This window comes from Fukomys damarensis, unplaced genomic scaffold (genome assembly GCF_012274545.1).
Source record: "Fukomys damarensis isolate Sample0158 unplaced genomic scaffold, DMR_v1.0_HiC HiC_scaffold_8, whole genome shotgun sequence".
Lineage (NCBI taxonomy): Eukaryota > Metazoa > Chordata > Mammalia > Rodentia > Bathyergidae > Fukomys > Fukomys damarensis.
This window is the reverse complement of record NW_022900920.1, coordinates 11,395,537-11,413,195: the sequence shown is the minus strand read 5'-3', so window position 1 is coordinate 11,413,195 and position 17,659 is coordinate 11,395,537. Positions and strand designations below refer to the sequence as shown.

General features: G+C 42.4%; 1 protein-coding gene across 1 annotated transcript in view; it reads left to right on the top strand.

Moving 5' to 3' along the window:
* Dock1 (dedicator of cytokinesis 1) overlaps positions 1–17,659 on the top strand; it is a 523,445-nt gene that overhangs the window by 421,987 nt on the left and 83,799 nt on the right. Inside the window, exons 34-35 of the mRNA XM_033761232.1 lie at positions 4,704–4,762; positions 12,163–12,311. Coding sequence (XP_033617123.1) covers positions 4,704–4,762; positions 12,163–12,311 — 208 coding nt within the window. The remainder of the gene's footprint in view (positions 1–4,703; positions 4,763–12,162; positions 12,312–17,659) is intronic.

Here is a 17,659-nt window from a genome sequence, read left to right as displayed (position 1 = left end):
CTTTACCCTTCGGGGTGGGGACTTAGAAGGAGTAAGGCCCTGTTACTATTATTCACTTCTGCTCTAGCTCAGGAAAATGGACTTTAAGACCATTTTCACTCGTGGTATTGGAGGTGAGAAATTTCAAATGTGGTAGCAGCATTTGCTCAGCTTCCTGCAAGGGTCTTGTGCTGGATGGTGTAGAAGGGAAAAGGGAAAAAGGGGTCAGGATGCTTGTGTGAGAATTAGAAGCTGACTTGCTGCTTGACAACCCTCTCTCTCAGAAAGTAATCCAGCCTGGAGCCCGAACTCTGTGCTAGAAGATCTAAAACTCATACCCTTGGGACCTAATCCAAAAGAATTAACCTAGCCTTCTGGTGGACTTTAATCCTTTCCTGAGGATTAATCACATCCCCTTGATTTGTGAAGGCTTCTCCCTCCCCTTAGTACCACTGGAGACCAAGCTTCAGCACATTAACCTTTGGGGAACAAAGCACATCCAAACTACAGCACTCTTATCTTTGAGCACCTCCTTTCTTCACTCCCAGCATTTCATGCTAGGTTTTCCTCCTTGCCTTTTAGCCTATTTCCTGATCAAGTTTAAACTCTTGCATCCTAATATAGAGTGGAGCTCCTCAAGCCTTGATGTTAGATCTCATCCTATTCTCCCTCCTCAAGGAAGCATTTTTTTCCGACTCTGGGTCCTGACAATTTACTGAACCAAGATATTAGCTGAATGATCATTGTATTAATCCAGGTCCATCTGCTGTAACAATATACACAAGTGGGTACCCTGAAACAACAAAAATTTGTTGTCTCACAGCTGTGTAGTCAGAAGTCTAACATCAAAAATGTTAACAGGTTGAGTTCTTCTTAGGGTTCCTAGGGAGATTCTGTTGTAGCTCTGGTGGCTGTCCCCAGTAGTTGGTGTTCTTTGACTTATGGCTGTATAATTTTGATGTGCTCCATGTTTTGATCAGGTTCTCTCTCGTTCCTTCTTGTGTGTCTATGCCTCTAACCTCCCTTTCTTTATTTATTTTTTTTTTTTTTTGAGACAGGATCTCACTGTGTAGTTAAGGCTGACCTGGCACTCACTATGTAGCCCAGGCTGGTCTTGAACTCACAACAATCCTCCTGCCACAGCCTCCCGAGTGCTGGGATCACAGGTATGCGTCACCATGCCTGGCCAAACTCCCTTTCTTAATAAGGGCAACAGTCATTGGATTTAGGGTCCATCCTACTCTAGTGTGACCTCGTCTTATCCAGTTACATCCAAATATCCCTATAAGCAAGGTCACACTCGCAGATGCTATGTTATGTGTACAAGATATATGTATGTCTTGTGTGATTATTGGGTTCATGTCTGTCCATCTTGCTATGCTGATAGTCCCCTGCGCCAAATGAGTCTTGTCTGAAAGACACATCAAATGCTCACTTAATGAATTGGTCCAAATGACCATTGCTACCATGAAGTGGATACTGTGATGAAGTCCAGTCTGAGATTTTAAAGGAAGAAACTAACTTGGCTCAAGTGCTCTCCAGCACTCTCAGATACACAGAGGCATCATCTCTTTCATGATTCACAAAAGCCTGGGAGATGACTACCCTGAATCATTTTCCTAGTACTGTGGATTTGGATCACACAGATTAAATAACCTTCCCATATGTGCCTAGATTTGGACTCAGGTTGACTTTATTTCAAAAACTGGGCTGGCTCTGGCAGACATTGGTTTTCCATTCTTGGGTTAAAGATGTAGGAAACCAGGTGCTGGTGTAGATCCTAGGCAGTAGAAAGGCTGCCTCCTGTGCTTACATTCCTGTGCTTCATCACTTTGTTGGTAGGCACAGGTGAGCTAGGTGGTGGGAAGAACCAGACAAAGCAAGGAAACCCCTGATCCATGCTGTTGTATGGCACCAGATATGTCCATTCATTGCCGCCAACCCCAGCCTACTCATTGGAAGATGATTGCATCAATGTTTTGCTCACTCACCTCATAGTCTTATAAAATGAAATAAAAGCACTTTGAAAGAGGTGCCACAGTGCTGTGTCTTGTGTAGCACTTGCCGATGTGGGAAACATGTGCACAGGAGAAGGATGTGGATTTGTGGTCTGAGATCTTGGCCTCTTTTCTCTCCTTGCCTTGAACCTGTGGCCACGTCACTCTGCTTCTCCCCGCAGAACTGGTCCAGCTCCCTCAACTCTAAAATGTTCCAGAAGAACTTAGTTGTGGTCTCTAGGGTTGCCATCAGCCAGGAATCTCTTTCCAGGTAATGAGCTTTAGCCCAGATACTCTCAATTATTATCATTTTTCTCCTCCACGGAAAGAACATGGAAATGTTCAGGAAGCCCTCTTGAGGTCTGATGACAGCTGTGACTCGATTTGGGAATTACTCTGAGGCATCTATGGATTCATCAAAGCTATCTTCTTATTAAAACTAAAGAAAAGATCAATCTCACTGCCAGGGAAATCCAATCTTTCCCTTCACCTTCTGGCTCCTGCTCCTCTTTGTCACCTTGTACAGGATTTCGTGCCTTGTCTTATTTGATTGTTAAACAACAGTTTTGGTGCCTCATGCAATAGGCTTGCTTATCGTGAAAGATATGTTCTCTGGTTTTTGCTAATCCCCCATTTCTCAAGTGCTGCCTGCCACACAAGTCATTTCCCACCTAGAAGACTGGAACATGGAACTGAGAGAGTGAGTCCCTCACCCTGGCCTGTAGGCCTCGCCGTAGCTCCTGGAGAAAAGGCACCTTTCATGAAGCATGTTTCCCAGCACCTAAGTTTCCTTACCAACACTGGAGAAATAGCACATTATCACCATGGGCTATTCAAGAACCATCCAAACTTGCCATACCACAACACTCCTGGATTTCCTTTGACTCATTATAACTGTCATCATTAAAGGATCCAGAAGGGGTTGAGTCAGAGACCAGAGAGGCAGAGACACTGAAGAAGGTTAACCTTGCATTAGGTTTTCTTAGAGTTACTGCTCCGACTCTGGGTTGAAAAACGAATTCCATGTAGCAGAGAAGTCAGGATATTCAAAGATTAGTTTAGTCAGTTTCCAAGAGGCCAGCCACACTGTTCATGTTTTCCACCTCCTCTTGGGCCTCTGGCCTGCTTGGCATGTTGAGGGCTTTAGAACATATTTCCAGGGGCTAGAAGTGCTAGGGGAGCTAAATATGATTTAGGACCCCTTCCCATCCATACATACTATGTTCTGGTCTGTTCAATCCCTGCTTGTCTGGAAGGCGACCCATCCACTTATACAGGGAGAGCTTCAGTAACTTCAGAAGAAGTTAATGCTGAGTTTGGGAACAGTTTTACTTTCATTTTCCTCTCTCACTGTCAAGTACCAGGGCGGATGCCATGTTCCAGATAATCATACAGCCAAGGCAGGATGTATCCTGCCTCGGCCTGAGCTGTAGTGGCTGCTCTAGTGCTGTTTCCATTTATGCTGGAATAAAGTGGGAATTAGAAGACCTCAGAAGGATGTACAACTTAACACTGTTCAGATTACGTAGTTCTTGGGTAATTTGGGGTGCTCTTTATACATGGAAGGATGCTTCCTGGTCACTCATGAACTCAGGTCTAACAGCTTTGCTGCTGCTGCATGTTCACTGGCCTTTCCTCATTTGTGACCTTGGTTACAAGTGAGACCCCCTTCATTCACAAGTTACCTGCATCAGTGCTTATCTGTGCTGGACTTACATGTAACAGTTTGTCCTCAGAGGAAGCCACTTCCACGCCTTGCTCAGTTTCTCCATCTGCACCTGGCGCCTCCCCAGCAGGTGACAAGCTTCCCAGGGGAGGTTGCTCTTCTGCGGGTGAGCTGAGCAGGCTGGTGTAGCCTTCCTGCTGTGTGTGACAGACAGGTGCTCGGAGCACCAGAGACTTGAACCAGGTGACAGTAGGCTATGGTTGTTGATTTATCAGTGAGGATCTTTGCCTGAAGAGCCACACGAATGCCTGTAATTCGCTTTCCATGGCACATCAGCTGCCACAAGGATGAACAGAGCAAAAGCCCGATGACACAGCTGCTCGACTACAATACTCTATGATAATTGTGCAAATTATTATTTTTAATATAATCATCCTTTTCCTTAGGCAATAAAGGAAAAAGTTAAATTGCTCACAAACTAATAAAGGTTTATCTTCTGAAGCATCAAATTCTGTTTACTCATGAAACACACACCTCCTCTCTTCGCCCACCGGGAGGAAAATTAGCATTTATTTTCCCTGGTAAACAAAATCTAGTGGAACATTTGTTGAAATATTTTGGCATTAAGCCATTCCTTACATTTAAGATGATATAGAAGAATGCAAGAAATTTGGAAGTGGTCTTCCCTGACTCCAGGGTTTTTAACCGTGGGAACACTACTTATTATATGCAGTAAGTTGTTATTTGGGGCCTATGTGCGTGGAAAGCAAACTTCCCCTTAGGTCCAGGAGCCAAGAGACCACAGAAAGCAAAATGCTTCCCACAAACTTCTCCCAGGCTCCCACGAAGATGTTATATCATCTTTAGGAAAGAGAAAGTATGATTTCTTGTCTTCGTTCCTCTTCCTTGGGTTCCTTTTGATGGCAAATGAAGTTAAAACTCTGTCACTTTTTATTTGTCTCCATGATGGGAGACTTGGGTTGCCCCTTACAAATACTATGAGTCTGATTTTCAAGTGCTCTGTAGAGTGACTCAGTGTTTTTTCTTTCCCTGGCCTTCAGGTATGGAGATATGAGGAGACAGATTGGCTTTGAAATCAGAGACATGTGGTACAACCTCGGTGAGTAGCTGGGATTTGGCAGTGTGGTGAACATCCTGAATCCCTTCCAGGTCATGACACTGGCCCTGTTTGTCGGTGCTGGGACTTCTTAAAAACCTGAATTGCTTCTGTTCCTGGCACAGCAGTTGCTAATCTTTGTAGTAACACTTTCATGTAATTAAGAAATATGAGACCAAAGGAGATGAGGAAAAATCTGATTCTTGAAGCAAATAGAAAAATCAGAAGAGTGCCCTCTTGGATCAGATGGACATACAGCTTTGGCACCCCTGACATCACTGATATCCCCCAGTTTCTTTAGTATCAAACCAGGTGGCTCATCCTGCTCTGACATTTGCCATCACTTATCATATTGGGTTTTGCAGGTTTTAATATCTAAAGCATTTATTTGCCTAAACAAAACTAGGTCCTATATTTAGGTACACTGCCATCAGGTGGTTGTAGCATAATATGCTCCTGCAATTAAAGAATTATGAGCAATATGTGTGTTTATGGTGATTAATACAACTTTATTGATTAATATAACTTTCCCACCTACTTTCATCATTAACAATAACAAGGAATTCTCTCCTAAAACCTTAATCAATATGATATGTAATCCTCTTAGAGAAGCTCCTTAAATAAATAACTGATGACAATTTGGTACCTTCTCACTGCTTTAATATGCCCTCTGGGAACGTGGGCTCACTCCAATTTGAGATTAAGCTCTTTCTGGCACCTACACTCTGCTCTCAGGTTTACCTTATATCTCAGACCACAGAAAGACTGGTGGCATTGCCCAGATCCTGAGCAAACCTTCAGGTATCCTTCCAACTTAAGGTACTTTTCCTGCCTCGGCATTGTCAGGGCTTGACTTCCTCCTCTCCAAATGGCACAGGAAGCCTACAGTTACTTTAACTGAGACAGCCTTTGCTCTCCTCTCTGCTTCAGAGACTTTTTCCTCTGCTAACAGGAGGCCAAAATCTGTCTACTTTACTCTCTTTTACCTAGGGCAAACTTGGTACCGCCCAACCTGCTTGCCTCTTGAATAGCTGCAGCAGTCTGCAGTAACTGGAAAGCTAGAAAGATGAAAAATGCAGCAACAAGATAAAAGCTGAAAATGGCCTTTGAAGGCATGGGCTATGGCATCACCTTCCTGACTACCCTTCGGGCAGGAGCAGAGCCTGGAGAGCCGTGCCCCATATGGTGACCTCATTTCACCCTGAGTCAAATTCCCTTGCAGAAACCTTTTGACTCCTGACCTTCCTGAGCTCCCCAGTATCATTAGACATGGAAAGGAAGGCCCCATCTCATGGCAAGGGAAAGTTAGAAAAGCTTCTGAGAGCTCCTTGCCTTTCTGTTTCAGTGAGGGATGGGGCTTTTTTCAAATGGATCTTTATCCATAAAGAGAAATGTGGAAAAATTTCCAAACATAAGGCTGTAAGACAGCCTGTGGATAATGCTGATGACATAGATATTCCACAGGAGGACCTGGTTAGGCTCCCAGATGGAGTCTCAGGGCAGTCAGAATGGCCATGTCTGCCTGTGCCCTCAGCACAAATCTAGACTGCAGTGTCATAGGCACTGTGAGTGTCAGATCTGGAGTTAGCCGAGGACCCCTCAAGAACAGTGTGTACTACAACTGTCCAAGTGACTTGGCTAGAGCAGCCTGCATGTCTGGACCTAAGTACCTGCTCCTGGCTATCTGTCCTGTCCTTGGTCTTTCTTCCCTCCCCAAGGGCAGAGTAGGAGCCTTGGGATGGAATCCACAGGCTTATTCAGTGCCACGTGGGAGCTTTTGTCCCATGCTGCCTGTGCTGCCTGTGCGGCTCAATCAGGTGACTCGATCCTTCTGTGTTTGCATCACTCAGATCTCTGTTATAAGATTAAGAAGTCAGGCTAATTTTTTTCAAGAGCCCCATACTCTTAAGGCTCAACACTTTTATGACACATATATAAGATGATCTCAGTAATAAAATGTTAAGGCTTTTAGAACAGAAAGGAGGACCATTCATGATTCATTCTGATTGATCTCTCCATGTTCGTTCTTAAAATCGCAATCTGACAGATACATTTGTCATTTGCCCTGGCAGGCCAAATGGCTAGACTCATCCCAGGCAGGGGTGGTATGTAGCCCATGAGAGAGGCAGACAGGAAGAGTAGAAGAGACCTTCAGAGAGGCACTTACATATAGATTAGTTCTCTGTTGGCAACAAGAAGTCCGGGCCTTTCTAGACCTAAGGTACAACAAGGAAGTGATGTGAGCCTCACTGCTGAGCCAACTCTCAGCATGGACCATGAGTTCTTCTATACACAGGCTGCTTCTGAGGCCAGCTTGTACCCTGGTCCTTCATGAAAAAGTGACACCTCTCTTTCCCAAGAGCACAGCGCCAGGCATTTTAAGTGAAGATAGGTCGTGCTGAAATGGAGAGGTAACAATTTTCATGCCACTTAAGATTGGGAGAGATGCCCACACTAGCGACGGTCCCAAAGGGTCATTACACAACGAATTCTCGTGAAAAGTAGCTGCTGCTACCACACAGCTCACCTTAGCCCTGTGAGTCCCTGGAGCCCTCGTTTCCTTATAGTGATCCCTCAATAATAGGGTCACTGCCTAGAAAAGAAGAAACCTCCAGGACTCAGCTTAAGTCTCAGCTAGCCAAGGGTCATTATCCTTTTTCAAGCTTTTTGGCTTTTCTTTTTGCAGTGTTGGGGATTGAACCCAATAGCTCTACCTGTAAGCTATACCCCAGTTTTAAGAATTTTTAAGGTGGTACAGTGGTACACAACTGTAATCACAGTTACTTTGAAACCTGAGGTATGAGGATCCCAAAATCTAGGGCAACTCAGGAAATTCAGGCCCTGTCTCAAAGTAAAATATAAAAAGGACCAGTAATAATCAATGGTAGAAGACTTGCCGAGCATGCATCAGGCTCTGGGTTTAATCTCCAGTATTGAAAAAAATATATCTTTAATGTCACCTCTGGAGTCCCTGAGATTGAACACCATGGGAACTGGCTCCATTTCATTTTTTGACATTTGCTGTGATATCAGTTAAAGAAAGACAGGCCCATGGGCAATGACTTTCTTTTCCTCCAAACCCTTGGGAAGTTCTGGCCTTCAGAAGATTCACTCCCAGATCTCATTCAGATTTCTAAAGCCATTTCAGAACAGTTGGTTTTATTGATATCATCTATCATTATACCTGAAATAAGCTGAGGCCGGCAGTGATACTTTTGATTTGCAATGTAAAGATGCATTTGAGAGAGACATTTTCCTCTTTTCAACCTGTCACTTGCTGATTTGAATGCAGTGATTAACGTATAAGATGTCTATTTTGTAGCTCTTGAGCTAGGAACGTTAACTGTGGCATGAGAAGTGGCCAAGGGGTCAAGAAGGACCATGACTAATTAAGGGCATGAACATGAAAACAGCAAGAAAAAATAATCACCAGGGTTGGGTTTCTTGCTAAAAGAATAATTATTTTTAAAAGTTAAAGAAATGATAATAAAAGCATCTGTTACTTAATGGGAAATTTTTCTAGTCTGCCCAAGTGGCTCTGTGTGGTCACTTCCAGCGAGGTGACCCCTTCCTACTTCAGTCCCAAGTGCTTGCACCTGTCTGTAAGTGTCACTGTGCAGGAGCCACTTTCAGAGTTCATGACAGCACATCTCAACTTCCCAGGATGTACACAATCTATTTTCTGCAAGGGGTGCAGGTTTAGGAATAGGTTGGCAGGCTGATAGAGCTAGCTCTGCCAAGAAAATAAAAACAGAAATCAGATCAGATATATTTATCATGTTACAGTTAATTAGGAACCTATCCCTCAATCAGGCCCTGTACCAAGTGTTCCAGGGCACCAGTTCTTCCTTGATTCTCCCCCATACTATATATGGTCCTTAAAATGGGTGTCCTCGGAGTATGCCTCCATACTGAAGCCCCAGAGCAGGGATCCTGAGTCTTTTGGGTCAGTTTGGAGCAAGCACAAACACACACTGGTCCATGGGACAGAGCAGCTTGGTGTTTTCCCTCCCAAACCTGTCAGATTTGTAGTGTGAAAGGGAAAATCAAAAGCAGATTCTCTTTCCAAAGAAAAAAGGAGAGAATGTGCGTATTTACTAGCTCTTCAGTTATTTATCAAAGCTCACTGAGACAGCCTGCTAGAGTACCTCATCTCTCTCTTCTCTTTGCCACCTCAATTTACATTTTGTTTATTGCATCCAGCACGCGTGAGCCAGCACACAGTATCCAATCCAACCAGAACAAATGTACTCGCAGCAAGATCTTTTTTAGCCTAGATTCCTTTGGAATATTTGTCACACAGGGATTCCCTTCATGGGTATTTTGTGGGAATGGACAAATTGTGTGCTTTTCATTGAAACCTGTGTGTTGTACACTTTGGCCTGATCAGTTCGGCTTACTGGCAGAAGTTTTTGCTGGGACTTCTGTTCTATGTGTAAGACCACTAGTGATTATAAAACAATTATCAGTACCCTGGGGAGGCTGCCGATTAAGGTGGGGTTTACTTTGAGGAAGATCAAGGCCTACCTCCTAGGGAAGCAGCTCCATGTTCTGTAAGAAGAACAGAGATTCCTGGTGGATCTTAAGGGAGTTGGAGATTCTCTAGGGGACTGGTAAGGTGACCAGAGGTGACCTTGTCACCTGATGATTAGCTTGCTCTACTTTTGTCCCCAGGAAAAAGTAAATCTTCTCTGTGTGTGTGTGCGCACGCGTGTGTGTGTGTGTGTGTGTGTGTGTGTATGTTTGTGTGTGTGTATGTAACTACAGGAATCTTCTCGACCTTATTGATCCAAGTTCATTATTAAAATTGAGTAGATGCGCTTTGGAGGAATCCTGTAATGCCAATGCCAAAATAAAATAAAGCAGATGGTCAGCAGATAACATAACCTACCTCTTGTCTTGTGGCGATTTCGTCCCCACGGACTTCACTGTCCAAATAACCCAGGCCAGCCTCAGACCAGTATTTCTTCCGTAGCGAAGAGGAAGGGTGATGACCAGTGGTTAGGAAAACTTCATTTTTGTAACTTTGTTTTCTAATCCCTGCATCTACCAACCACTTGTTTCTTTTTTATATTTCTCCCAGCTTAGAGCACTAAAAACTGATGGTGACAGACAGAACTTTATGACACTGAAACTGTGGTTGATGAACAACTTGCTGTCACTATCATCTGTTTTCTGAAACATTGGCTCTGACGTTTCTTAGGCATAATGCAACAAAAGTGTCACCTGAGAGACTGAATATAATGGCATTTTCAGGAGAATGCTTTCCAGCAGTTATATGCCTTTCAGAAACATTAAGGATTTTAGGAAGTGATGAGAATCACATGATTATAGCCTTAGTCAATATATTAATTGTTTACTAAACGTTGGAAATAAGATTTTAATTAAATTTGTGATTTTTATTAAAGGTTGCATTTTGTGTGTCGTGTCCACTCAATACACTTTTGTTCAGCTTATAGGGATTGTTATTTATAATAGCCAAATTTGCTTAATGAATCTTTTTACAGAAATCTGTATTAGTTGCATCGTAAAGAAAACCAAATTCCTCATGGAATTTTTAGCTTTCCTAATGGGGTAAACGACGGGTTAACTCTAGATAAATTGCTAGTGTTAATAACAAAATGTCACACAAAGTTCATTCACGCATATAATTTCTTGTGCATTCTGCTGTTATATGGTGGAAATAATGTTAGCCATAGTGGAGTAATGAGGAGATCAATGAGGATTTTTGAGATTAAAGACAAGAAGGTATAATTTTGAAAGACCACTTCAGTGGGACCTGCCACTGTTTTATTGTGTCATTTTATAAGGTAAGGCTAATTTCCGTTTGAGTAGAAACGGGTCAGGGTCCTCAGCAGCTTAGTTCCAGGGTCCTCACAGTGTCTGGGCAGCAAAGTGAACCTGAGGCTTGCTACTGCTTTTTCCCTCTTCCTTCTCTGATTCAAGCTTTGTGTGATGTAACCTTGGTCACCCCCTTCCATTGGTAAATGAGAAGCAACACAGCCAAAGGGTATGGGGGCCACTGCCAGGGTGGGGCATGACTGGAACAAAACAGACAACTAACAGGAGGAAGGTATCTACCACTCAGTCAGTTCATCTGCTGGTTCTCTGTTCTCAGCCTTCAGAGTTTCCATTCGTGAGTCTTGAGTTAGTGTCCACAAGTCAGACAGAGGTCCACAAAAGCACACTAGTAAGAGTTTTAGCCAAAACCATTGAAATAGAAAAGTTTGGGTGCTTGTAAGAGGCCAGCCTACTTTCCAGAGGTTTGATTTAAACAGTGCTGGCAAAAATGACAGGTTGATGACCTGTTTTTTGATGCCCCAGATGCCTCAAGGAGTGGTGTGGAATGCTCACACCATTCCTGTTGCAGAGAAGTGGGCAGAGTCTGAGTGCCGTGCAAAGATCCTGTGACCAAGACAGAGAAAGGATTTCTAAAATGGGGTCTCAACTGAGCCCTTGGAATCACAGACCCAGCTCAAATCCTGTTCCCCCCTTTCTGCTAAATGGCTCATTAAGCAGCCCCGGGAACTACCTCATTTTTCCATGTGTAGAACAGGTTAAGAAGGTGCCCATCTCACAGGGCTATGAGGATTCAATGAGCTAATGCTTTCTACTAGGCTTTTATAGTAGTATGTACTTAGCAATGTTAGTCAGTATAATACTCATTATTATTCACAGCTGTATTAGTTTTTAAAACTTTTGAGACATTTTCCCAAATGCTTTAAAAATTATATCTGACAAGTGAGATGAGACTAATAAAGTATTTTTTTTAATAAGCATTTTTCCTGCCAACCAACAGCCAAAGGAGATAGAATTAATCCTGTCTTCAGTTTCATAGTCCATTGACTGTACTTTGGCTCACTTCAGATGTACTATAGAATATTACAGAAATGATTCTCTTTTATTTGAGAAGGTACCAGATGGTAAACTTCATGAAATGTTTGAGATGGAAAAGGCTCAAGAATCCGTCTGTATTCTCTCTGTATTGACTCCTGTCCTTGTCTCTGTCCACAAAGTGAGATGCTGACTCTCCTGATTCCAGGCCCTGCTTGGTCCAAAACTGGATATCAGATGGCTGCTCGTGCCCTCGATCTATGGGATATAATTGTGTACTTGTCAAATGGCGGTTTATTTTCTATAGTAGGCAAGTCATGGCTGCAGACCTTATATACGACGGTTTGTTTTTTCTAGTAGCTTCCGCTGTAATACTGGAATACCGTCCATGTCTCATACTGAAAACCACAAACACTAGAAACCATTGCCTGCAGAAGAAACATGGGTGCATTTTCTCAAGATCCCTGTTCAGAGGCACATGACCTGCATTGTTTTGTTTGTCTATTTAAGCCCATTTAAAATCCTTCTTTTTTTAAAATTTCTGAATAAATGTATTTCTTTGTTTCAAGGGCAACACAAGATAAAATTCATTCCAGAAATGGTTGGTCCGATTTTAGAAATGACGTTAATTCCTGAGACGGAACTACGTAAAGCAACCATCCCCATCTTCTTTGACATGATGCAGTGTGAATTCCATTCAACTCGAAGCTTCCAAATGGTAAGGTCACAGTTATGCCCGGTGGCCTGGGGAGATGGGCATGGGCATAGCCAGAAAATGTTGAAAGAAACAGATTCTAGAGCCAGGAAAACAACATTCTCTGTGGCTGGAGTGGAAGCCTGTGATTTTCCTGACTGAACAAGTTAATGTCCTTTTTCTTCATCTTTAGGGGAAATTGTTCTCAACTTTTAGCTGTTGCTTACTTATTTTCTTTTTAAGAATAGGAAAATTTATCGGAATAGGAATGGGGAATAAGAATAGTTCCTGAGAGAGAGGAGGGATCCTAAATAGGTTGCCACTGTTGCTTACTTATTTTAATCTCAACTTATTTACAGTAAACCCTGGATAAGTCTCTTCCTTCCCTTCCATTGTGTATGCATATGTAGAATTTAAATGATCGGTTATATTTTTGAAGCCTGGTTGCTTGTTGCAGTTGTGTTATTTCGAAACCTAAAGTCTGCTTCTTATTTTTTTAACTATCTGCATCTTTTATCTGTTCAAAGGAACTAGTGAGAATTCCTCCACATGTATACAAAGTGTTCAACTAACATATAATGTAACAAGGGAAAGGACAAGATCTGAGTAACTTGTGCTCAAGAAGTAACAAAGTCTCCTTCCTGTATCCCATGTAAATGAGACTAATGTTTATGTATTCTTGGGTTGGTACTAACATATCCACTTGTGTGGACGCACACACACTTGTATGTACTCAAGATTCAGCTATGAAGCTTTGCAGGAGACATGAGAACTCAAGAGGTAGGGCTGTCTAAATTGAAAGCAATCTATTAAAAATACAGAAATTCAAGTAAGTGAATATACTGAGCCATTTACATGGATTTTGAGAAAAACATCCTATATTAAAAGGAAATTAAAGCTGCATCAATGAAGGTGGTATGATTTTAGTGGTATCTAATATTTAAAGGGCAGGTTTTCTTTATCCATCTTTGTATTTTATCATTTAAGAGAATTTTGAGTAGTTTATAGATTTTCATTGCTTAGTCTCCACCATCATTACACAAATGCAGAATCCACAAAGAACTGGTTTTCTAATGCCTAGGACAAAAATGGAAGACACAAATTCAAAAGAATCTCTATGCTGGGAGCAAGGTTTAAGTTCAGATCCCTGTCAGGTAGTATCTTTGGTTCCCAGGTTACCTGGGTCTTGAATCTCTCATCATCTTTCTGTCTCTTAAGTCAAGGTTGTAACATTGGCGTGAAAAAGAATCTGCTTATACAGTCAGACCCAGAGCACTCTCAGCACACTATCTGATATCATAAATGATCTCTCTCAGTTGCTGTGAGTCTGCTGTGAGGCCAGAGCCTGCACAACCACAGGCACCAATGTTTTGCACAGCCCAGGGTGGTGCATAAAGACTGAGCAGAGACTGCTGGAGTGTTGGAGGAGCCACTCCTGTAGTGCGGACACACCCACTATGTACTCCAAATCCTCCTGGACCTTGTCTTAGTACACAGCTAGGATGTCATTGTATTTGCAATTTAATCCCGTAGAAGGCTTTTATATGGTGACTGGTGATGTTTATTTTGATATTATATCAGTGGTGGACCATAGAGAAGGCTTTATTTCCCCCAATTAGTGCCAGTTGATCAGGGATGAGTGGTATTAGCACTTCCTTCTTGTCCACCTTCATCCCTTCCTCCCTCCCTCCCTCCTTCCCTTCCTTTCTTTTCTTCCTTCTTCCCTTTCTTCTTCTAGTTCTCTCTTTTTTTTTCTTCACATGGGGGAGGAAAATCGTATTGTTTTTTTTTTTTTTTTTTTTTTTTTTTTTCCAGTACCAGGGATCGAACTCAGGACCTTTCTCTTGCAAGGCAGGCGTGGTACCTCTAGGCTAAATCTCCAGCCTGCTTATTTTTTTAATAAAATTAAAGAGAATACATTTTTAAAAAGGGGAGTTGTGTTTACTTCTATGGCTCACTATCAGTCTTAGCATGTGTATACTATTATAAACATATCTGGATTTTTTTATTATGTTCTTTTTATTTCACAGTATATCAAAGACATCTTCCTTGATTACAGGGTTGTGTCAATGGTTTTGATGAGGGCATAGCATTTCATGAAACAGACTATTTTTTACATATACCCTCCCAGTAGATGGGCATTTGGGCTGTTTGCAGATCTTTACTACTATAAGTAAATATGTAGTGAATCCATTCTTACACATAGTTTGAATTCATTTTGAAATTTTTTCTAGTATATATTCTCAGGAATGCAATTACTGATTCAAAATCATTTTGTATCTTTGACATTATTGCCAAATTGTTTGATATTATTCCTACAAGATTTGACCCATCTCTATTGCTGCTGGCTCTAAATCATCGTCCCAATTTCACTGCCAACTCAGTAAAACTACACATTGTAATTTAAAATACTTTTTCCCAGGCAGAAAATTTGTCTGACTCTTTGAATTTTCTATAAATCAAGCCCAAAGACGACAGGGCTTTGTGAAAACTATTAAGTTAAAGAATCAGACAAAGGGAAAAATAAATTTATTTAGATAAATGTCATTAACCTAGAAAACTAAGATGAAAAGCCTTTAAAATATTCCACCATTCATCATTGGATCAAAATAAAGGTCAAGGGCAGTTGGAATGAAGATGAAGGAGAAGGTGGATTGTAAATTGTTCCCTTTCTTCCTCGTATCTTGTGTCGTTGCTCTCTTACTGTAGCAGTGATGGCGAACCTTGTAGGGACCAAGTGCCCAAACTGCAACTCAAAACCCAGTTGTTTATCTCAAAGTGTCACCACTGCAATTAAACCTGAGGTTTTACTGTAGAAAAACAACTGATACGTGAAAAGAAGAGATAAAAGAGAGCTTGAGATGATGCAAACAGCTCGCTATAGCACACATGCCATCGGTTCATCGCCACTGTACTGTACCTTTAAACATCTTACCACAATCATGAGACGAAATGCTTCCTACTCTCTGGTCCACCACAGATTTGCTCGTGAATGGTACAAAGTTAATGATAGCCACCAAATTCTTGCCTTCATTCTAAATATTGTCCCTGTTAGGAGCTTCGCCATCTGTCCTGTGCCTTTCCAGAAAACCAAACTCTTGGAGTAAAACCATGAAGCAGTTATACACTTTGAATTCATCTCATAATGTGCAGGCAATTTCATGAGCATAAAGCATGTGCTATATAGCCAGGCATGTTGACTCGTATATATGCCTATAATCCCCTTACTTGAGAGGCAGAGGCAGGAGGATTGTGAGTTCAAAGTCAGCCTGAGCCACATAGCAAGGCCTTGTCTCAGAAAGCAAGCCAAAAAATGTCTTGCTTGGATGTAGATAAATTAAAGTACAAACATAAAGATGCAGGTCTGCAAAAAGATCCCACTGTCAGCACAAGCATGTGGTTAATAGTCATTGTCTGTTTGTCCAGTTGTGTCGTCATCTGTTTATACCACTGTAGACAAGAAGCAGCAAGCAACAAAAGTTCTTTTAAAGTAAAATAGAAAAGCTAAAACTTATTTCTAAAAACCTGTATTAGCTTTTGATCACTATAACAAATGCCCGAGCTAATCGACTTAGAAGAGATTCAAGTTTTCAGTCCATTATGCATTAACCCTGTTGTTTTGAGCATTTAGCAAAGCAGTGTATCTTTGGCAGGGGCCTGTGGCAGAGTAAAAGTCACCCCATGGCCAGGAAGAAAAGAGTATGAGGAGCAGGCTGGAGTCCCACTATCCCCTTCAAAGACACCCTCCCAGTGACCTCAAGATCCCCACTTATGGCCACCTCTCCAGTGTCTGCCATCTCCCAAAAATACCACCCTGCGGACCAGATCTTTAACACATGGGCCTCTGAGAGACACTCACTCAAGATCCAAAGTATAGCCGATCTCTTCTGTGTTAATCTGTTTCTGTGAATTGGCAAAAGATCAGTTTTCCTTTTGTTCAGTTAGCCTACTTCTGCCTCCAGGGAGGCCAGGGTGGTCATCTTTCCCAAACCTGCTCCTTCCCCTTCACCTGCTGTTTAGCAGTTCTGCTGGGCTCTTGTTTTGTTCTGGGTGCAGTTCACCCTGACCTGGCCTTTGGTCTTCAAGACAGTCAGTATGGAAGGCTCATTGTTGTTTCTTCTGTCTCATCTCCGGCATCACCCACTTCTGTCCAACACCATTGTTCTATGCCAAGTCTGTTCTGGACCACAGCATTTGTCTCCTGACTGACTTTCTGGCTTTTTAGCTCGTTTCTGCACATAGTCCAGTTCATCCACTATAAGCTGGTTTTCCTGAAGTGGGAGGCACAGCTCCTGTCCCTTGTAGACAGTGTCTCTGAATATGACCTGGCTGGGCACATGTGCAGCACCCCAGCACAGTTATTCCTGCCTGCCTCTCTGTCCTAGAGCTTTTGGGATGGGGTTGTTGGCTGCTATTTACCTAATCCACCACAAATCCAATTATCTAACCTTATTAGTCACATCAACAAGGGCTTCGGTTGCCTCTGCTTCTATAGCAGATGTGAAAAGCTAATAGAACTAGGGAAGATATTAGGGGCTTTTGCTTTTACAAAACTTCAGTGTTTGAACATATGATGTAGCTTGTTCTTTCAAAGGTCACTCTGTCTTTTGGGGTAGAGCTGTTAATATTCTGCTATTTGTGAAATATGTATTGTATTCTTAAAACTGGAGTGGGTAGGAGATCTGTTGGGCCCAGTGAGGAAAGCTGCCATTTTGCTCAAGATTAAACCATTGCAGGATTTCAAAAGCATGTGTTCCAAATTGTGTTATCTAGAGTTGCCTGGAGTTGCTGCCTTTGCACTCTTCAGACATATTGATGCCATGTTAGAGTGTTCCATTCCATACAGTTCCCCTAGAGTCACATTCTATCTTGTCTTTATTTTTGCAAGAAAGTGTAGGAATCGGTGGGTCCTGTCTTGTCTTGTCTCCCCAGCTGCCATGTGTTGGCCAGGCTCTCTTAGTAACAGGATTGGTTGACATGGAATTGCCATTCAGAAGCCTGTCCTCCTTGTGGCCAGAGCTACAATCAGTGCTTTAGATCAGGTTGATTGCCTCTTCTCTGCACAGGTCTTCACAAAGGGGAGTGAGCCCTTCAAAGGTCTGTAGACAAAGGATCCCTACTGCCAGTGGAAGTCATCTGTGAGGAGGATACAGTGTGGAAGAGCGTGAACCAGGCAGAAACATGAGATAGGAGGACCCAGTGTGTACACAGTGGCTTCAGAGGCTTCCAGAAATCCCTCCCACCCACAAAATAACATGCTGCTTTGCAGACTCATGTTCATAGCTATAGCAGAACTATGGTCTGTTGAAAGTAAGATGTGATGACCCATTGGATGCTGTGTGACTCTCCTATCGTGGGATTGGCTCTGTCCC